The sequence below is a fragment of the Staurois parvus genome, unplaced genomic scaffold (assembly GCF_062004578.1).
Source record: "Staurois parvus isolate SC_StPar_1 unplaced genomic scaffold, SC_StPar_1.0 ptg000668l, whole genome shotgun sequence".
Taxonomy (NCBI): Eukaryota; Metazoa; Chordata; class Amphibia; order Anura; family Ranidae; genus Staurois; species Staurois parvus.
The window spans coordinates 2,072,103-2,088,603 of record NW_028318464.1 but is presented as its reverse complement, the minus strand read 5'-3'; the positions used below and the strand labels follow the sequence as shown (position 1 = coordinate 2,088,603).

Below are 16,501 nucleotides of genomic sequence, written 5' to 3'. Positions count from 1 at the left end.
TCCATCCCAACCCATTCCCTCCCCCCCCCCTTTTTTTTCTTCCCTTTTCCTTTCTATATACCTACCTCTATCACCTCATTCTTCTTACTAACTAACCTTCTCCCTACCTGATCTTTAGCTCCCATCTATATTCTACTCCTATCTTCGTGTTTATACCAAAACCGATACTGAACATTGTCATTACTGAACCTTCAAAGAGACATACTACGCCCAATATCACTCACACATCCAATTCTTAGACACGTGACATAGATCTAAAGCTTTAGCATGTGCTGTTCATATTCAATATCACACACTTCACACTCCCCTAACAGAAAATCCTGCTCAAAGGTCAAAAGACAATATATCTCTCTTTGCTGTTTTTTTATATGCAGTACATTTCCTGAAATGTAATATTATGTTGACACAATGTTTTACAACGTTCTGTTTTGTATTGTCCGTTATGCTTTGACCCGTCTGCGACACGGGAAGCGCCACACAGTGATATGTTCGACTTTGGATTTACGTCTGTACATGTATTGCTATGTCGACTTTCTTATAATAAAAATCTTTTTTGGAAAAAATAAGGTAGTGATCCGAGAGAGGGAAAGGATTGTTGGCGAGACTGCATGGAGTGCATTGGTAAGAGAAAAAAAAAAGTCAAGGGTGTTGGCGTCAAAGTGAGTAGCATGCATCCATTGCTTTAGGTCAAAAGAGGTTAGAATGAGAAATTTAGAAGTAGGAGTGTAGCATTAACAGGGATGTTAAAGTCTCCAAGAATGATTGTGGGAATTTTGGAAGAGAGAAAGAAGGGTAGCCAGGCAGTTAAGTAATCAAGGAAGGTTGATACCGGCCGAGGGGGCGGTATATCACAGCAATTCTTAAAGAAACTGAAGAAAATAGATGAATGCAATGTGCCTCAAATGAGGAGAGTGACAGAAAGGGAGAAGGGTGAAGTACGTGAAAGGTGCTATGTAGGGGATAGAATTATTCCCACTCCTCCCTTCTGTTCATTGGGTCTGGGGGAATGAATCCAGAGAAGGCTGCCATGGGAGAGGGAAGCAGAAGTAGTGTTGAAATCATGGAGCCAGGTTTCTGTGATTGCAGGTAGATTGAAGGAGTTGGTGATAAAGAGGTCATAGAGAGAGGTAGGTTTGTTACAGACACAGCAGGCATTGCAGAGGGCACAGGAGAAGGGGAGGCTGGTTTGGAGAAGGAGAGGAAAAGAAACTAAATTGTGTGGATTGTGGCTGCTGAGGGTGAGGGGTGATGGGAGTATTGCGTAGAGTTAAAATGATGGCAGCCTGGAGTTTGGGGATATATCTCCAGAAGTTAGGAAAAGCAGAAGGGTGAGGGAGGTAATATGGGAGTGCAATTTATATGAAGGTACATGCCTCAGCATCCTGGAGGTTTTATTAGCATATGGGTTTAGAATTAGCAGGAGTTGGCGAGTGCAGTAATAGGGAGAGGACAGAAGTGAGAGTGATCTATACAGATTGTGGGGTGGAGAAGAGGGGTGAAGGAAGGAGAGTTTAAGGAGAGAGGACAAAAAAAAAAAAAACAAACAAAAAACAAAAAGCAAACATTTCATCTGCATTGTTCATTCCTCATCTTTTATTTCATTTATTAATGGCATATAGTTTACCTGGTATATGTTCTTTATTGAAGGGGATAACTATTTCTAGATAACCTAGTTCCTTCACCCTCCATGTAAATGGAAAGTCTTTTTGTAGGGTCTGCATCTTTCTTTAAAACATTAGGGGTTTATTTTCAGATCTGAAAGCTCCCCATACGGTTTTAGAAAACCCATTAGATTAGGCAACATTAATCCAGGGTTCACAATATAAAACAGCATATCATCTGCATATGCCACTGCCTTATGATCTACCTCTCCTATCTTAATTCCTCTAATATCTATACTCCTTACTGTCGCTAACAGAGGTTCCAGGAATATAACAAATAACGGAGATAATGGACATCCAGTACCTTTATACATTTTGAAAAACCTTTAGGAGGGACCCATTCACCTTAATAGCTGCTGATGGACCATTATACAGCTCCTTTATCCACCTTAACATCCTGGTCCCTATTCCTAAGACCTCTAAAGCATTTATCATAAACTCCCAGTCTACCCTGTTAAAAGCTTTTTCAGCATCAATCGACAATATAATGGTCGGTAACTTTTCTTTGCCTTTTGTAGCAGGAGCAGTGTTCTTAGACCATTATCCCTCCCTTCCCTACCTGGGACAAAACCCACTTGATCTAGATGTATCCATTCCAGCATCAATTCTTTTAACCTGGTAGCGAACACTTTCACAGTTTTGTGTCAGTATTTAAGATATAGGTCTATAACTAGCGCATTGTGAACTATCCTTCCCTTCTTCTAAATAATTGTTATACAATCAGTTCCATAAATATTGGGACATCGACACAATTCTAACATTTTTGGCTCTATACACCACCACAATGGATTTGAAATGAAACGAACAAGATGTGCTTTAACTGCAGACTGTCAGCTTTAATTTGAGGGTATTTACATCCAAATCAGGTGAACGGTGTAGGAATTACAACAGTTTGCATATGTGCCTCCCACTTGTTAAGGGACCAAAAGTAATGGGACAATTGGCTTCTCAGCTGTTCCATGGCTAGGTGTGTGTTATTCCCTCATTATCCCACTTACAATAAGCAGATAAAAGGTCCAGAGTTCATTTAAAGTGTGCTATTTGCATTTGGAATCTGTTGCCGTCAACTCTCAAGATGAGATCCAAAGAGCTGTCACTGTCAGTGAAGCAAGCCATCATTAGGCTGAAAAAACAAAAACCCATCAGAGAGATAGCAAAAACATTAGGCGTGGCCAAAACAACTGTTTGGAACATTCTTAAAAAGAAGGAACGCACCGGTGAGCTCAGCAACACCAAAAGACCCGGAAGACTACTGAAAACAACTGTGGTGGATGACCGAAGAATTCTTTCCCTGGTGAAGAAAACACCCTTCACAACAGTTGGCCAGATCAAGAACACTCTCCAGGAGGTAGGTGTATGTGTGTCAAAGTCAACAATCAAGAGAAGACTTCACCAGAGTGAATTTGTCTATGTTCGATCATTATGTAATCTAAACGTGAATACGATCTACGAGCTAGAGAGAAGGTATAATCTTTTCCTCTGGGATGTTTCACTCTCCATGCATCTATTAGCTGACTTTGATGTAATATCTTTTTCAACATACTTAGTTTTTTACCACCTCCTCTCTGCGCATTTAAAGATGTATCCATCCATAGGTCCAAACAAAAATCTCCTGCCAAGATAAGACTACCCTCTCCTAAAGTCCATAATTTTCCCCAACACTCCATATAGAAATACTTCTGGGTTTTGATTCAGGCAATAAATATTGGCCAATGTATAGTTTTGTCCCCCCCTTTTCCCTCTTAAGCATAGAAAACGGCCCTCTGGGTCCACCTATTCCCCTCCAAATCAAAGCTCACACTTTGAGAACCCAATCGCCACTCCTTTTGCTCTCTTTGGTGGCGAGTGTGCATAATACCAAGTTGGATAGTACCTCAAATATAATTTAACATTAGTTTCATATGATAAATGTGTCTCTTGTAAAAAACACTACATTTGTTGAAAGTAGGTGAACTTCCCTAAGTATCTTGTGTCTTTTAGTGGGAGAATTTAAACCTTTCACGTTATACAGTTGCAAGAAAAAGTATGTGAACCCCTTGGGATTACGTGGAGTTTTGCATGAATTGGGTATAAAATGTGCTCTGAACGTCATCTAAGTCACAACAATAGAAGAACACAGTCTGCTGAACATAATACTACACAAACATTAAATGTTGCCATGGTTTAATTGCACATAACATGTAAACATTTACAGTGCAGGGAGGAAAAAGTATGTGAACCTTTGGACTTAATAACTGGTTGACTCTCCTTTTGCAGCAATAACCTCAACCAAACGTTTCCTGTAGTTGCAGATCAGACCTGCACAATGATCTGGAGTAATTTTGGACCACTCCTCTTCACAAAACTGTTTCAGTGTAGCAATATTCTTGGGATGTCTGGTGTGAATCGCTCTCTTAAGGTCATGCCACAGCATTTCAATCGGGTTGAGGTCAGGACTCTGACTGGGCCACTCCAGAAGGCGTATTCTGTGCTGTTGCAGCCATTGTTTTGTTGAATTACTTGTATGCTTTGGGTCATTGTCCTGTTGCATCACCCATCCTCTGCGGAGCTTCAGTTGGCGGACAGATGGTCGTACATTTTCCTGCAAAATGTCTTGATAAACTCTGGAATTCATTTTCCCATCAATGACAACAATCCGTCCAGGACCTGAGGCAGCAAAGCAGCCCCAAACCATGATGCTCCCTCCGCCACGTTTTACAGTGGGGATGAGGTTTTGATGTTGGTGTGCTGTGCTTTTTTTTCTCCAAACATAGTGTTGTGTGTTCTTCCAAATAACTCAATCTTGGTTTCATCTGTCCACAGTATATTTTGCCAGTAGTGCTGTGGAACATCCAGGTGCTCTTTTGCAAACTTCAAACGTGCTGCAATATTCTTTTTGGACAGCAATGGCTTCCTCCGTGGTGTCCTCCCATGTACTCCATTCTTGTTTAATGTTTTCCTTATTGTAGATGTGTCAACAAAAATGTTAGCATGTGCCAGAGATTTCTGTAGGTCTTTAGCTGACACTCTGGGATTCTTCTTTACCTCATGCAGCATTCTGCGCTGTGCTCTTGCAGTCATTTTTACAGGACGACCATGCCTAGGGAGAGTAGCAACAGTGCTAAACGTTCTCCATTTGTAGAAAGTCTGTCTTACCGTGGACACATGAACATCAAGGCTTTTGCAGATACTTTTGTAACCCTTTCCAGCTTCATGCAAGTCAACAATTCTTGATCGTAGGTCTTCTGAGAGCTCTTTTCTGCGAGGCATGGTTCACTTTAGACAGTGTTTCTTGAAACCAGCAAACCCAAAACAGGTGTGTGTTTTTTAAGGGCAGGACAGCTGTCAGCAACACATCCAATATCCTCACACTGACTGGAGTTAAAGTTGGCTCACTCTTGGCTCCAATTAGCTCTGGGAGAAGTCATTAAGCTAGGGCCTCACATACTTTTTCCTCCCTGCACTGTGAATGTTTACATGTTATGTGCAATTAAACCATGGCAACATCTAATGTTTGTGTAGTATTATGTTCAGCAGACTGTGTTCTTCTATTGTTGTGACTTAGATGACGTTCAGAGCACATTTTATGCCCAATTCATGCAAAACTCCACGTAATCCCAAGGGGTTCACATACTTTTTCTTGCAACTGTATGTCGTAAAATTAATCAGGCTCATAGCTATCTAATATTTCTCTTCTCCTCCACATTTCTGTTCAAAGAAAAAGATATATAGACTACTCAAATCATGGACCTTCCCTCTATTCCACCCCTCACCCAACTACTCCACTCCCCCAACCCAACCTCCATCCACCCCATTCCTTCCCTAAAATAAACAACCCTTGGCCTAAATATTGCCCTGGAGTCTGTCATGGGTCCTTCCCACTATCGATTCCTAATTTGGGGTGTGGCTCTGGACACACGCCTACTCTGCTCCCTCTCCCATGCCATAGGGGATCTTGAGTTTAGAAGCAAGTTTGATCTCCATACTTCCCTACATTTCCTGCTAATCTTCCTTGTAGGTCCTGGTGCTTAGCCAACCCTCCTGCTTTATCCAATTAGGGAACCATGCCACCAGTGGGGAAAAGGAAAAAAACAAAAAACAAAAACAAAAGAGAGAAAGAGAGGAGGGACACAAAAGAGAGGAAGAGGGGAGGAAAGAAAAAAAAAAAAAAAAAAAAAAAAGTGTGTGTGGGGGGGGGGGGGGGGGGGGGGGAATACAGGTGTAGCTAATCTCCCTCCCACACCGGTTCATGTTCTCCTTTTAGAAACCCTCTGCCATTTTTCTCTTCCAAGCCCCAAACCCTCTTCAAACCCCCCTGTCCAACCTAGTCTTTCTAGTTTTTCTAGAAGTTTTTCACAGAAGTCAATTAGTTCTTCTGGGGATCTGTCTTGCCAATTTCCCATCTTTCCACCCAATCAGACATGCTGGGAAACCCCAGTTATAATCGAACTTTCTTCTCCCTCATTTGTTCCAACAATGGTTTCAGGGATCTTCTCCTGGCTAATGTCTCCGATGAAATGTCGGCAAGAATTAGCAATTTTATTTTTCCATATTTTACTTCAGTGGTCTCGCGCAGTTTTGTTTTTTTTTTATATGCTTTCTCCACCTTTGTAGTGGTGGAAACAAACAAACAATCACATCTCTGAGGGACTCTGTCGCTACTCGACTAAACCCGTGTATTCTCTCCATTTTCAAAGGATCTGTTACTGATCTACCCATCAATGGATTAAGCACTCTTTATTTTCTCCCACAAGTCGTCCCCTTGGGGCTCCTCTGGCAGACCGTGGATCCTTAGGTTATTTCTTCTGTCTCTATTTTCTTTATTTTCTAGTTTGAAGGAGAGTCTTCTCTGTTCTCTTTGTATCTCTTCCACCTGCATTTCTAATTTAGTAATTACTTGTGAACATGTCTCCATTTTCCCTTCTACTTCTTAACTCTTGTCAACATTTGTCCCAAATAATTTCGGATTGCCACAATTTCATTTTTCATGGACAGTTTCGCAAATATTTACGCCTTTTCTAACTTTGTAGATATTTGTGACATAGCTCCTTGATGTTCCATGACACTTTGGTCAGTTATAGTGTCCGCATTTATTGATTCATTATTCTGGTTCACGTCTCATGTCCCACATGACATTCTAGATTGGTCGCCAACACTTTTTCTAAATCTATCCTGTTTATTGGGGGGGGGGGTCACATTTTCATGGCTTTTCTCTTGTAGCGGTAGAGATTTCCTTATTGTACTAATATTTGCTTCTGATTGGGGGGGGGGGGGGGTTTGCTCCCCCCGCCTTTAACCGCTTTACTCCTCATCTCTTTAGGCTTTGCCACTGGGTCGTCTAGTAATACATAGATGCTATATTATCGTCCGCACTAAAAAGACCCTTTATCTCTTCCTTCTGTTGGCCTTTACGGTCCCTACTGTGCTACTTTAGGAGCAGGAGTGAATTGAACTGTTCCGTCAACCACTTAGTACCCCAGCAATACAATCTTCTGTCCCCCCTGCTATTTAGATATGCTTTACACAACAAACACAGATATTGTGCATAACAAAGATTGGAATGTCCCAATGGAAAGACCCAAGGGAACTCACCAACACCCTCCAGCAGATTAGGCTCCTTCAGTCCCAGTTCACACTTTAGAATCCAAGCCGTGGCCACCGAACCAAATCTCAGTAGTATTGTTGGGGGGGGTTTCTTAGCCTCAAATATCCAGCGGTATCTAAGGATTACCTGCAGACAGGAAGGAAGGGGGGGGCGACATTTGCCTCAGGTATCCTGCCTCCTCTTCATCCGTGGAGCCACCGCTCCCCCGGACCTTCGAGACTTCCAGTTTCCTTTCGGTCACATGGGTTTGTCACATGGGCAGTCACCTGGGCTCTCCCACCATCCCCCTCACCTCCAATGCTGCCTCCTCCTGCTCCCTCGCTCTCCTGGACCGCCAGTGCACTTCACTGGCCGCCAACCATCCGCCCGCACCAGGACTCCACATTGGCAGGACCCACAGCGCTACCGGTCCACCAAACGGGACATCCACATACAGGAGTCCCGCGACCGACCACTGCCACACCAACCCGGGCCCCAGGTACTTTCACAGCAGATCTCAACAGATCAGGGACATCTACTCAAGCAGGCGTCTGGAGCTCCTGCTCCTCACGGAGCCATGTTCAGGCCACTCCCCCCATATTCTTTGTAATGTTTGTTAGAGCTTACAATCTAAGAGGGAGGGTCAATTGATACAAAAGGTAATAACTGTGGGGGGATGAGCTGATGGAGAAAATAATAGTACAGTTGTTAGGTGAGGGCAGGATAGGCTTCTCTGTAGAGAAGATTTTTCAGGGATCGTCTAAAAGTAGACAGAGTAGGAGATAGTCGACCATACTGGGATAGGGAATTCCATAAGATGGGAGTGGCTTGGGAAAAGTCCTGGAGGCGAGCATGGGAGGAGGCGACAAGGGAGCTTGCGACAAGGGAGCTAGAGAGCAGAGGGACTTGGGAGGAACAAACAGAATGATTTGGTTGGTATTTTTATACTAGGTTAGTGATGTAGCTAGGGCTGAGTTGTGGAAGGCTTTATAAGTTTTGTTAGTATTTTGAATTTAATTTGTTGGGTGAGTGGAAGCTAGTGGAGGAACTGGCAGAGATGGGTGGCAGACACTGAACGGTTGGTAAGGTGGATGAGTTTGGCAGTAGTGTCTATGATGGAATGAAGAGGGGATAGCCTATGTAAAGGAAAGTTGCAGTAGTTGAGGCGAGAGATGACCAGAGAGTGAATTAAAAGCTTTTTGGTGTTATTGGCTAGGAAGGGACATATTTTGGAGATGTTGTGGAGGTTGAGGCAGCAAGCTTTGGAGAGTGATTGGCTGTGTGGCTGAAAGGATAGTTCAGAGTCCAGGAATACACCTACCACCTTGGCATGTGGGGACAGGTTAACAGTTGTGCCATCGATCTTGACAGAGAAGTCATTGGATAGGACACGTGGAGGAGGATTTATTATGAGCTCGGGTGGACAGAGAGATTTGGACGTCATCAGCGTAAAAATGGTATTGGAAGCTATAGGAGGCTATCAACTGACCCAGTGAGGAGGTTTCAGATTGAAAATATGAGAGGTGCAAGAACAAAACCTTGGCGGGATCCCGACGAAGAAAAGAAGGAGAGGAGGAAGCGAGATTGTAAGTGATGCTAAAGGTGTGGTGAGATAAGTAGGATGAGAACCAGTGAAAAGTACACTCAGGGGGACCAAAGGAGTGGAAGTTTAAGGAGGGTGTGGTCCATTGTGTCAAAGGCAGTAGAGAAGTCCAGGAGTAGTACAGAATAGTATCCTTTGGTTTTAGCAGTTAGTATATAGTTTGTGAGTTTTGGAAGAGCAGTTTCTGTGGAGTGTTGAGGGCAAAATCCAGACTGAAGTAGATCAAGGTTATTTTCAGTGAGATGGCTGCTCAGTCTCTTGTAGACTAGACCTTCAAGGAATTTGGATAAAAAGGGGAGAAAAGACATAAGCTCAGTGCAATGTGATTTATGTATTACAGGTCAGAAACCTGTCCTGATTGCCACTGTACCCTCTGATAGTACAGTGCCAGCAACAACTTGCAAGCTTGGCTGAACACAGCTTAGTCAACACACCTCTCAGACGAGAGCATGTCCTCGTAGTCACTGTGCCCAGTAAAAAAAAAAAAAAAAAACACGACAGCTGGGCCAAATATTTTTGGGACTTTTATACTGATTTGTTTGCCTGTGGTCTACAGGGAAACTCTGCCTGATTATAAAAAGGAGACAAAAACGGATGGTCTGGGCAAGATAACATATTTTACCTGTTTGTTGCAGAGATCGCCAACAAAAAACTGGACACGATCATTCTCAAAGCCCTGTCGCATGTCAAACACATTAACAGAGTATCCCTTCTCTAGCAAGCGCTCCACCATGTGTTGACCAAGAAACCCCGAGCCCCCAATGACTGTGCACTTTTTGCTGGCCTGGAAAAAAAGACAAAAAAGGGAAAAAAATATTACATTGGACTAAGATATGTAATATCACTTGAGGAGGTCTTCTGCAAAATCTTTTAAATCTAAAAAAATATAAGCAAGATGCAAAGATATCCCTTCTTCTGGATAGTCATTTTTAACATGTCACTGCACAGCACCATGGCCACAAATAAGAGACTAGGATTATTTACTTTTTTTTTGGCCCTTAACGTGCATGTATCTGACAGCTTTATTGCAAGACGCCGAGAGAGTTCTGAATGACTATTTCAGGAAAATCAGACAATGGCAGATAAAAGCTCAACAGTTATTGCATTGCAAAATTTAGCTAAGTAAACCTCTTATGAAACATCAAAACTTACAGTATACCTGTGTACATGTCCATGTGCAAGATATTTTAATTTCTTGACATTCAACGCAAAATATCTAAACTGAGGAGCTGTTTTCAGAGACATGGCTGATTTCCTGCCCACTACATCCATAGACAAAAGCTGCCACCTCATTCTCTTACTTCATTTTGTTTAACATGCAATCCTATACACAGAACAACAGTGTCAACAATGTAAATCTTAAAGTAGAACTATTTTGTTCCCATTGCTGATAGAGTAAGAGAGGGTTATAACCCCAGTCAATTTCATTTCTGCTGTGTCCCATTAAGGAAATTTCTCTTTACTTCCTGTCCTATACCTAAAACAGGAAGTGAGAGGAAATCCCTCCAAAGTAAGACAATCCTTGGTTGTCACCAAGGTCACCAAGTTCCCCATTGGAACATTTCCCCTCTACTCCTGATAGATGGTAACGGTAAACAGGACAAACAGAGAGAGTGAATCTCCCAACAGGGACACACACAGCAATAAAAACATGACCGTTCACTCTATCCATATTATCAATTATAGTATCAAATTTTTCAGTTGGTGATCGGCTTTCATGCTAAAATGATTCAAGCAGCTATACAGCTGCTCAATCACTTTTACAGGGCTTGGAAGGGTTCCCCAATCATTCCTGGGCTCCCCTGTCCTTCTGGGCAGCCTGGGACTGCTGCAAGTAGTCGTTTAGGCTGAGCACATGAGTCCTCCTCATGACGTCAGAAGCAATGAGGATTTTGTAATTTCCGGTTTCAGATCTTTGTTTACTTGACTGATATCGGCCAGGGAGGCAGCCAATCAAACCAATCTGTGTTTGATTGGCTGCCTTGAAGGGCAGAGGAGGGATCAAGGGTCTAACAGACGACTGATCTCTCAATAAGATTACCTGTCACTGTCCAAGCTGTCATAGTATTTTAACTCTGGGAGATTTACCTTCACTTCCTGTCCCATAGTCAAAACAGGAAGTGAGAGGAAATCCTAGCAAACTAAGGGAATCCCCCCCAGGTCACCAGAACGAGTGTCCCCATTGAAAGATTTTCCCTCTATTACTTTTCGGGGGACAACGCAAAATTTGCAATCTTCTTAACTTTCACTTTCTATTGTAATGGTACACAGGACAAAAAGAGAGGGTGACTCTCCCTAATGGGGACACAGACAGCAATAAAAACTGACAGGTGTTCTAATCCAGCTCCACTCTGTCTCTTTGCTTTTATTTGTACTTTAAGACAGTTTTTGCAGGGTTACCAGCAATTTGTATACATACAACTAAAGTGTAGGGTCACTTCCTAGTTCGTCTCCACTTGATGACATCACCCAAGCTCCGCCCAACATGTTTCATCACCAATCACGTGACTTCCTCAGGGTTAAAGCGCACTTACACACAAGAGTAGATATATGTGCGAAATTGGTTTTAATAAATGTTTTTAAAGAGAATGCACTATGGGGTTTTTAGATTTCTCCAGGCACCTTCTGGACTTTGAGGCTGACAGATCCAGTAAAGGGAAACAAGCGAGTTTTGACATGTTGCAATATATAGGTCAAAAAGAGAAGGGAAGAGCACATCTATTGTTTAAGCACAAGTGGTGGAGAGTAAAAGGAACCTCTACAGTGTTTTTTGTCTGCAGTGTATAGAGCAATCTAACAAAGATGCATGAAGAGACTATTAAACACACAGTATAAAGTGGAGTGATTATTAACCCTTTCACGCCGACGTAATACAAATATGAGGGCTCACAGAACTGGGCTTTTTTTCCGTAGGGCTGCATATTTGCGTAACTGTCTTTGTGCTGGGAGCATGCCACACAGCGTGCTCCCAGCACAAAGACCGGGGTGTCACTGAGAGCACTGGGTCCTGTTCTAACGATTGGTACCCGGGACTCCCTGTCAGGAATGGACTCCCCAATGGTGGTGGGACTCACCTGCCTTGTGGGCTGCAGTACCAGGGCTCGCCAGCGGGTACTCCGCAGCCAGAAGCTCACTCCTGAAATCAAGCCATCACCTGAGGCTGATTGCAGGAGGTGTATTTAAGGAATGGCCAGGCCTGCAGTCAGGGCCTTGGTGTATTGTTCCCATGAGCCCCTGTACCTGCATCCTGTCTGCTTCCTGCCTCATCCTGACTCTGCCCGCACCGACCTAGGCTACTCCTGACCAATCTTCTGCCTACTCTTTGTACCTTGTCTGCCCGTTAGCTATCGACCCGCCTGACTACATTGTTCTCTATTTTTATATATATATATATATATATATATATATATATATATATATATATATATATATATATATATATATATATATATATATATCTCAAGTAAGGTTTGGGTCTGTTGCACCTTGTTGTACGTATTTGTGTTAGTTTTGGGTTTGGTTTGTTGCACTGCGTTTATGTTTGTGTTGCCCTTAATAAATTATATTGTTTTACACACTATACCTGAAGTCTGTGTTTCCCTGTGTGTTTCCCTGTGTCAGCCCGCACCCCTTGGTTTTTTTTTTTCCCTCTCTGAATAGAGGAGAGAGATACATTTATCTCTCTGTCTCTCTCTATCCTTGCAGAGAGAAAAAAAAAAAACTGAAAAAAAAAAAAAGAATTACAAAAAATATATATAAAAAAAAAAACAAAAAAAACCAACTTAGATCAAGGTTTAATCTAGTTCAGTGCCAGGGTTAGTGTTTGGGTCAAGGTCAGGATTTTTTTTTTTTTTAGTATCAGTTAGTTTTAGGTGAAAACCAAAATGCGCACTATTGTTTCTGAGCTGTAGTACAGGTACAAACAACAAATAACATACACATATGGTATCGCTGCGATTATCAAGAGCTGGAAAATTTATTTTGGGTTGTTCTTTGGTGGTAGGCTATGGTAGTAACAAGAAACACACAGCTACATATAACAAAAAAAAAAAAAAAAAAAAGTGAATTTTTTTTTTACTATTTTGGGCCAGTTTTCCTTTGATAATAAAAAAAAAAAAAAAAAAAAATATATCACACAACACAGGAGACATCCATTATCATTTACCACCAAATGAAAACCCAATTTGTCCTGAAAAAAAAACAAGGTATAATCCACCTGGATGTACAATGTAGTTGTGATGATGTGTGCGGTTTTACTAACACATGTCAAAGTTGTAAATATTTACTTAGGCTTTAAGTTTTGTTTTACCCTTAGGCATGATGGGGTTAAAGACACACACACACACTTTTTTTATGATATACAGCATGCTTTTTATTATTATATTGGAAAATTGTATTATTAATCAGAGAGTCACTTATTGTTTAGGATGTAGCTGCATTAGAGTAAAAAGAGTTTGTTCATTCGGTACTGTAGTTTGTTGCCATTTCACAAACATTCAAAATTTTAATTCTTAACTTGTTTGGTATCGATTTACTCGGCGCAGCATAATCCTTTATATTTTACTAAAAACTTGGGTATTGTGTTTGTGTACTAAAATGCATTTAAGCGTATTTGTTCCAGAAAATTTACATTTGATAAATTGATTGATAATTTCATAAAATACATAAGGTTTGATGGTTCTAAGCAATTTTTTAGCAAAAAAATTAAGATTTTAACATGTATATGAGAAGTGTCAAAATGGGCCCGGGCAGCAAGCGGTTAAGTGAAAAGCCAACAATACTTGAAAATACTTACAGGTCGTAAACGTGTTGCCATTTCTGAATCAATTTATACAGCTTCAACCTAGGAAAAAAAAATGTAAATGATAAGAATCACTCTAACCATTTTAACTGTGCACAGAAAGATTGTAATTATCTGTAGAAGAAAAATATAATCCATTTGAGATCACAGAGCCTGTAATATGACACGGTATCACCTTTGACCAAACTGGTACCATTGCAATCTATGGGGAATGTCACATGACCTACTTTCAGCTCTGCCACAGAAGTCAATGACATCTCCTTGCATTCAAGTAAGGCACAAAGACACAGTACAATGCAGGCTGTATTACCAATGATCAGGTTGTGCTGCAGTACAGGCCGTAGCTCCTTTTATTTTTTATTAAATTCCTGTTTTTATTTGATCCCTAATATCATTCAATAATGGAATAGCAGGAATCTCTCATGCATTATATGACTACCCTCAATGTTACAGTGCATTAATATAACACACGACATACACTGGAGATAATTACACAATAAGTGACGTTCTAAATAGTTGTGTCTATAAGGATAACAAAAAGGACATGAGTTTGGGTGTCCTTGGAATTTTTTTTTTTTTTTGCTGTCTGTGCCTTATTGGGAAAATTTCCCTACACTTCCTGTTCCAGAGACTCAATAGGTAGTTGGGAATTCTCTTCACTTTGGGAAATTTCTCCCGTCAAAGAGAGTTGTTCATGGAATAGGTGCCCCCATTGCAAGATTTCCCTTTACATCTTGTTCTGAGGGCAGCTCTAAAATGTAGGATTTCCTTTCACTTTTGCTTGGTGATAAAGATCAATAGTATAAATAAGAGTATTTCTGGTAAGGTACCCCCTTCCTGTAAAAAAATAAAAATAAAAACATTAAATGTATTAGGAACGGGGGTGGGGAGGAGGATGACTGGTACTTGTGCTTTTAAACAAAGGTCTGCTTTAATAAACATACTCCCCCGCCCAGTGCATCCAGCATGTTCTGTTACAATCCACCACTGCACAGCAGGTCCTAAGCCGCCATCTTCCTCTCCTCCGTCATCAGGGGTGGCTGTTATTTTCAGGTTTTTGCAGCCATCCCCTGATAACACGCCATGACACAGGCACAGGATTGGTCCAATACCTCTAGGGATGCTTAACCACTTAATGCCGATGTAACACAAATATGCAGCCTCACAGAGCTGGGCTTTTTTCCATGGGGCCGCATATTTGCGTACCTGTCTTTGTGCTAGGAGTGTGCAGCTCAGAGCGTTCCCAGAACAGACCGTGGTGTCACTGAGAGCCCCGGGTCCCGATTCCAACGATCGGGACCCGGGACTCCCGATTCCAACGATCGGGACTCCCGATTCCAACGATCGGGACTCCCGATTCCAACGATCGGGACTCCCGATTCCAACGATCGGGACTCCCGATTCCAACGATCGGGACTCCCGATTCCAACGATCGGGACTCCCGATTCCAGGTCACATGATCGCTGTGATAGCCTCTGATTGATCAGTCACTGTACTACCCGGCCCTCTTGTTTTTTTTTCTCTCTCTATGAAGGAGAGGTACGTTGTATCTCTCTATCTCCTGGCATAGAGGGAAAAATGTTTCTGTTAAAAATAAATAAATATTAAAAAATAAAGAAAAAATACCTAGATCAAGGTTTGATCTAGTTCAGTGCCAGGGTTAGTGTTTGTGTTAAGGTCAGGGTCAAAGGTCAAGATTTAAAAAAAAAAAAATTGGTGTCAGTTAGTGTCAATGTGTCTTAGGTAAAAAAAAAAAAAAAAAAAAAAAAGGCGCACTATTGTTTCTGGGCTGTACTATGGGTACAAACAACATACACATATATGGTATTACTGTGATCATCAATAGCTGGAGAATTTATTTTGGGTTGTTCTTTGGTGGTAGGTTATGGTAGTAACAAGAAACACAGCTAAATAAAAAACTATTTTTTTTTTTTTTTTTTACTATTTTGGGCCAGTTTTCCTTTGATAATAAAAAAAAACTAAAATCAGGAGATATCCATTACTATTTACCACCAAATGAAAGCCCAATTTGTCCTGAAAAAAAAAACCCCAAGGTGTAATTCACCTGGATGTACAAAGTAGTTGTGATAATATGTACGGTTTTACTAACACAGGTAAAAGTTGTAAAATTCTGCTTAGGCGTTTAGTTTGGTTTTACCCCTAGGCATGAAGGGGTTAACATGAGTATTCCAGGAAGCTGGGGGCAGAAAGTGCCAGGGAGACATTTCCAACGAAAAAAAAAAAAATGTGCAAAAGGAGGAACCAAGCAGGAGAGAGTGGGATACGCCGTCCCAGGAGTGAACATCAATGTGTTCTTATTAAAGAAAACAGAAGAAATGCCAGCCCTACAGAACTAAGTGAAATTAATACAAACTGTCTGTATTGCCCCTAGCAACCAATCGGATGCAACCCTTCACCTGAAAATGACAGATGGAAATTGAAGCTTTATTCTGATTGGCTTTTAGGTGGCTCACCTAAAAGGCTCGAGCTATAATGAGACACATGAAGTGTCCGGATAAGCGGCGTGTAGTTGTCGCGTCTCCTCACCTGTCCGGCACCGACCCCCAGCAGACAGCGAACAATTACCCACACTCCTATAATAACATCCCCAGCCATGGGCTGAGAATCAGCAGAGAGCAGGCACTCAACCCCTATTGGAGGAGCTTTCAAGTCTCCAACCAATAGCCAATCCCGGCGGCGGTGTCCTTGGCAACCCGGGTAACGTCACTTTTTTGCGTCCTCTCTATGCAGGAAGCGTTGATGAGTTTCAAGCCTCGTTCAAATAAAGAATAAAAGTTTTTTTTGTTTTGTTTTTATTTATTGGCTGGGACGCTGATAGCTCACCAATAGGAAATGGCATCCTAGATTTCCTG

The 16,501-nt window shown here is 41.7% G+C and overlaps 1 protein-coding gene across 2 annotated transcripts in view; it reads right to left on the bottom strand.

The window, feature by feature from the left end:
* The window catches only part of NSDHL (NAD(P) dependent 3-beta-hydroxysteroid dehydrogenase NSDHL), a 46,388-nt gene extending 30,092 nt beyond the window's left edge, over window positions 1-16,296 (bottom strand). Inside the window, exons 1-3 of one of the 2 annotated variants that reach the window (XM_089651925.1) lie at window positions 16,176-16,296; window positions 13,623-13,670; window positions 9,450-9,611 (exon numbers count right to left, since the gene is read on the bottom strand). In XM_089651925.1, the coding sequence (XP_089508051.1) occupies window positions 9,450-9,611; window positions 13,623-13,643 (183 nt within the window). In that variant the 5' untranslated portion in view covers window positions 13,644-13,670; window positions 16,176-16,296. Of the gene's footprint in view, window positions 1-9,449; window positions 9,612-13,622; window positions 13,671-16,102 lie in introns of both variants that reach the window. The other variant, XM_089651923.1, reaches the window with a different exon arrangement.
* Window positions 16,297-16,501: the final 205 nt, after the last annotated feature.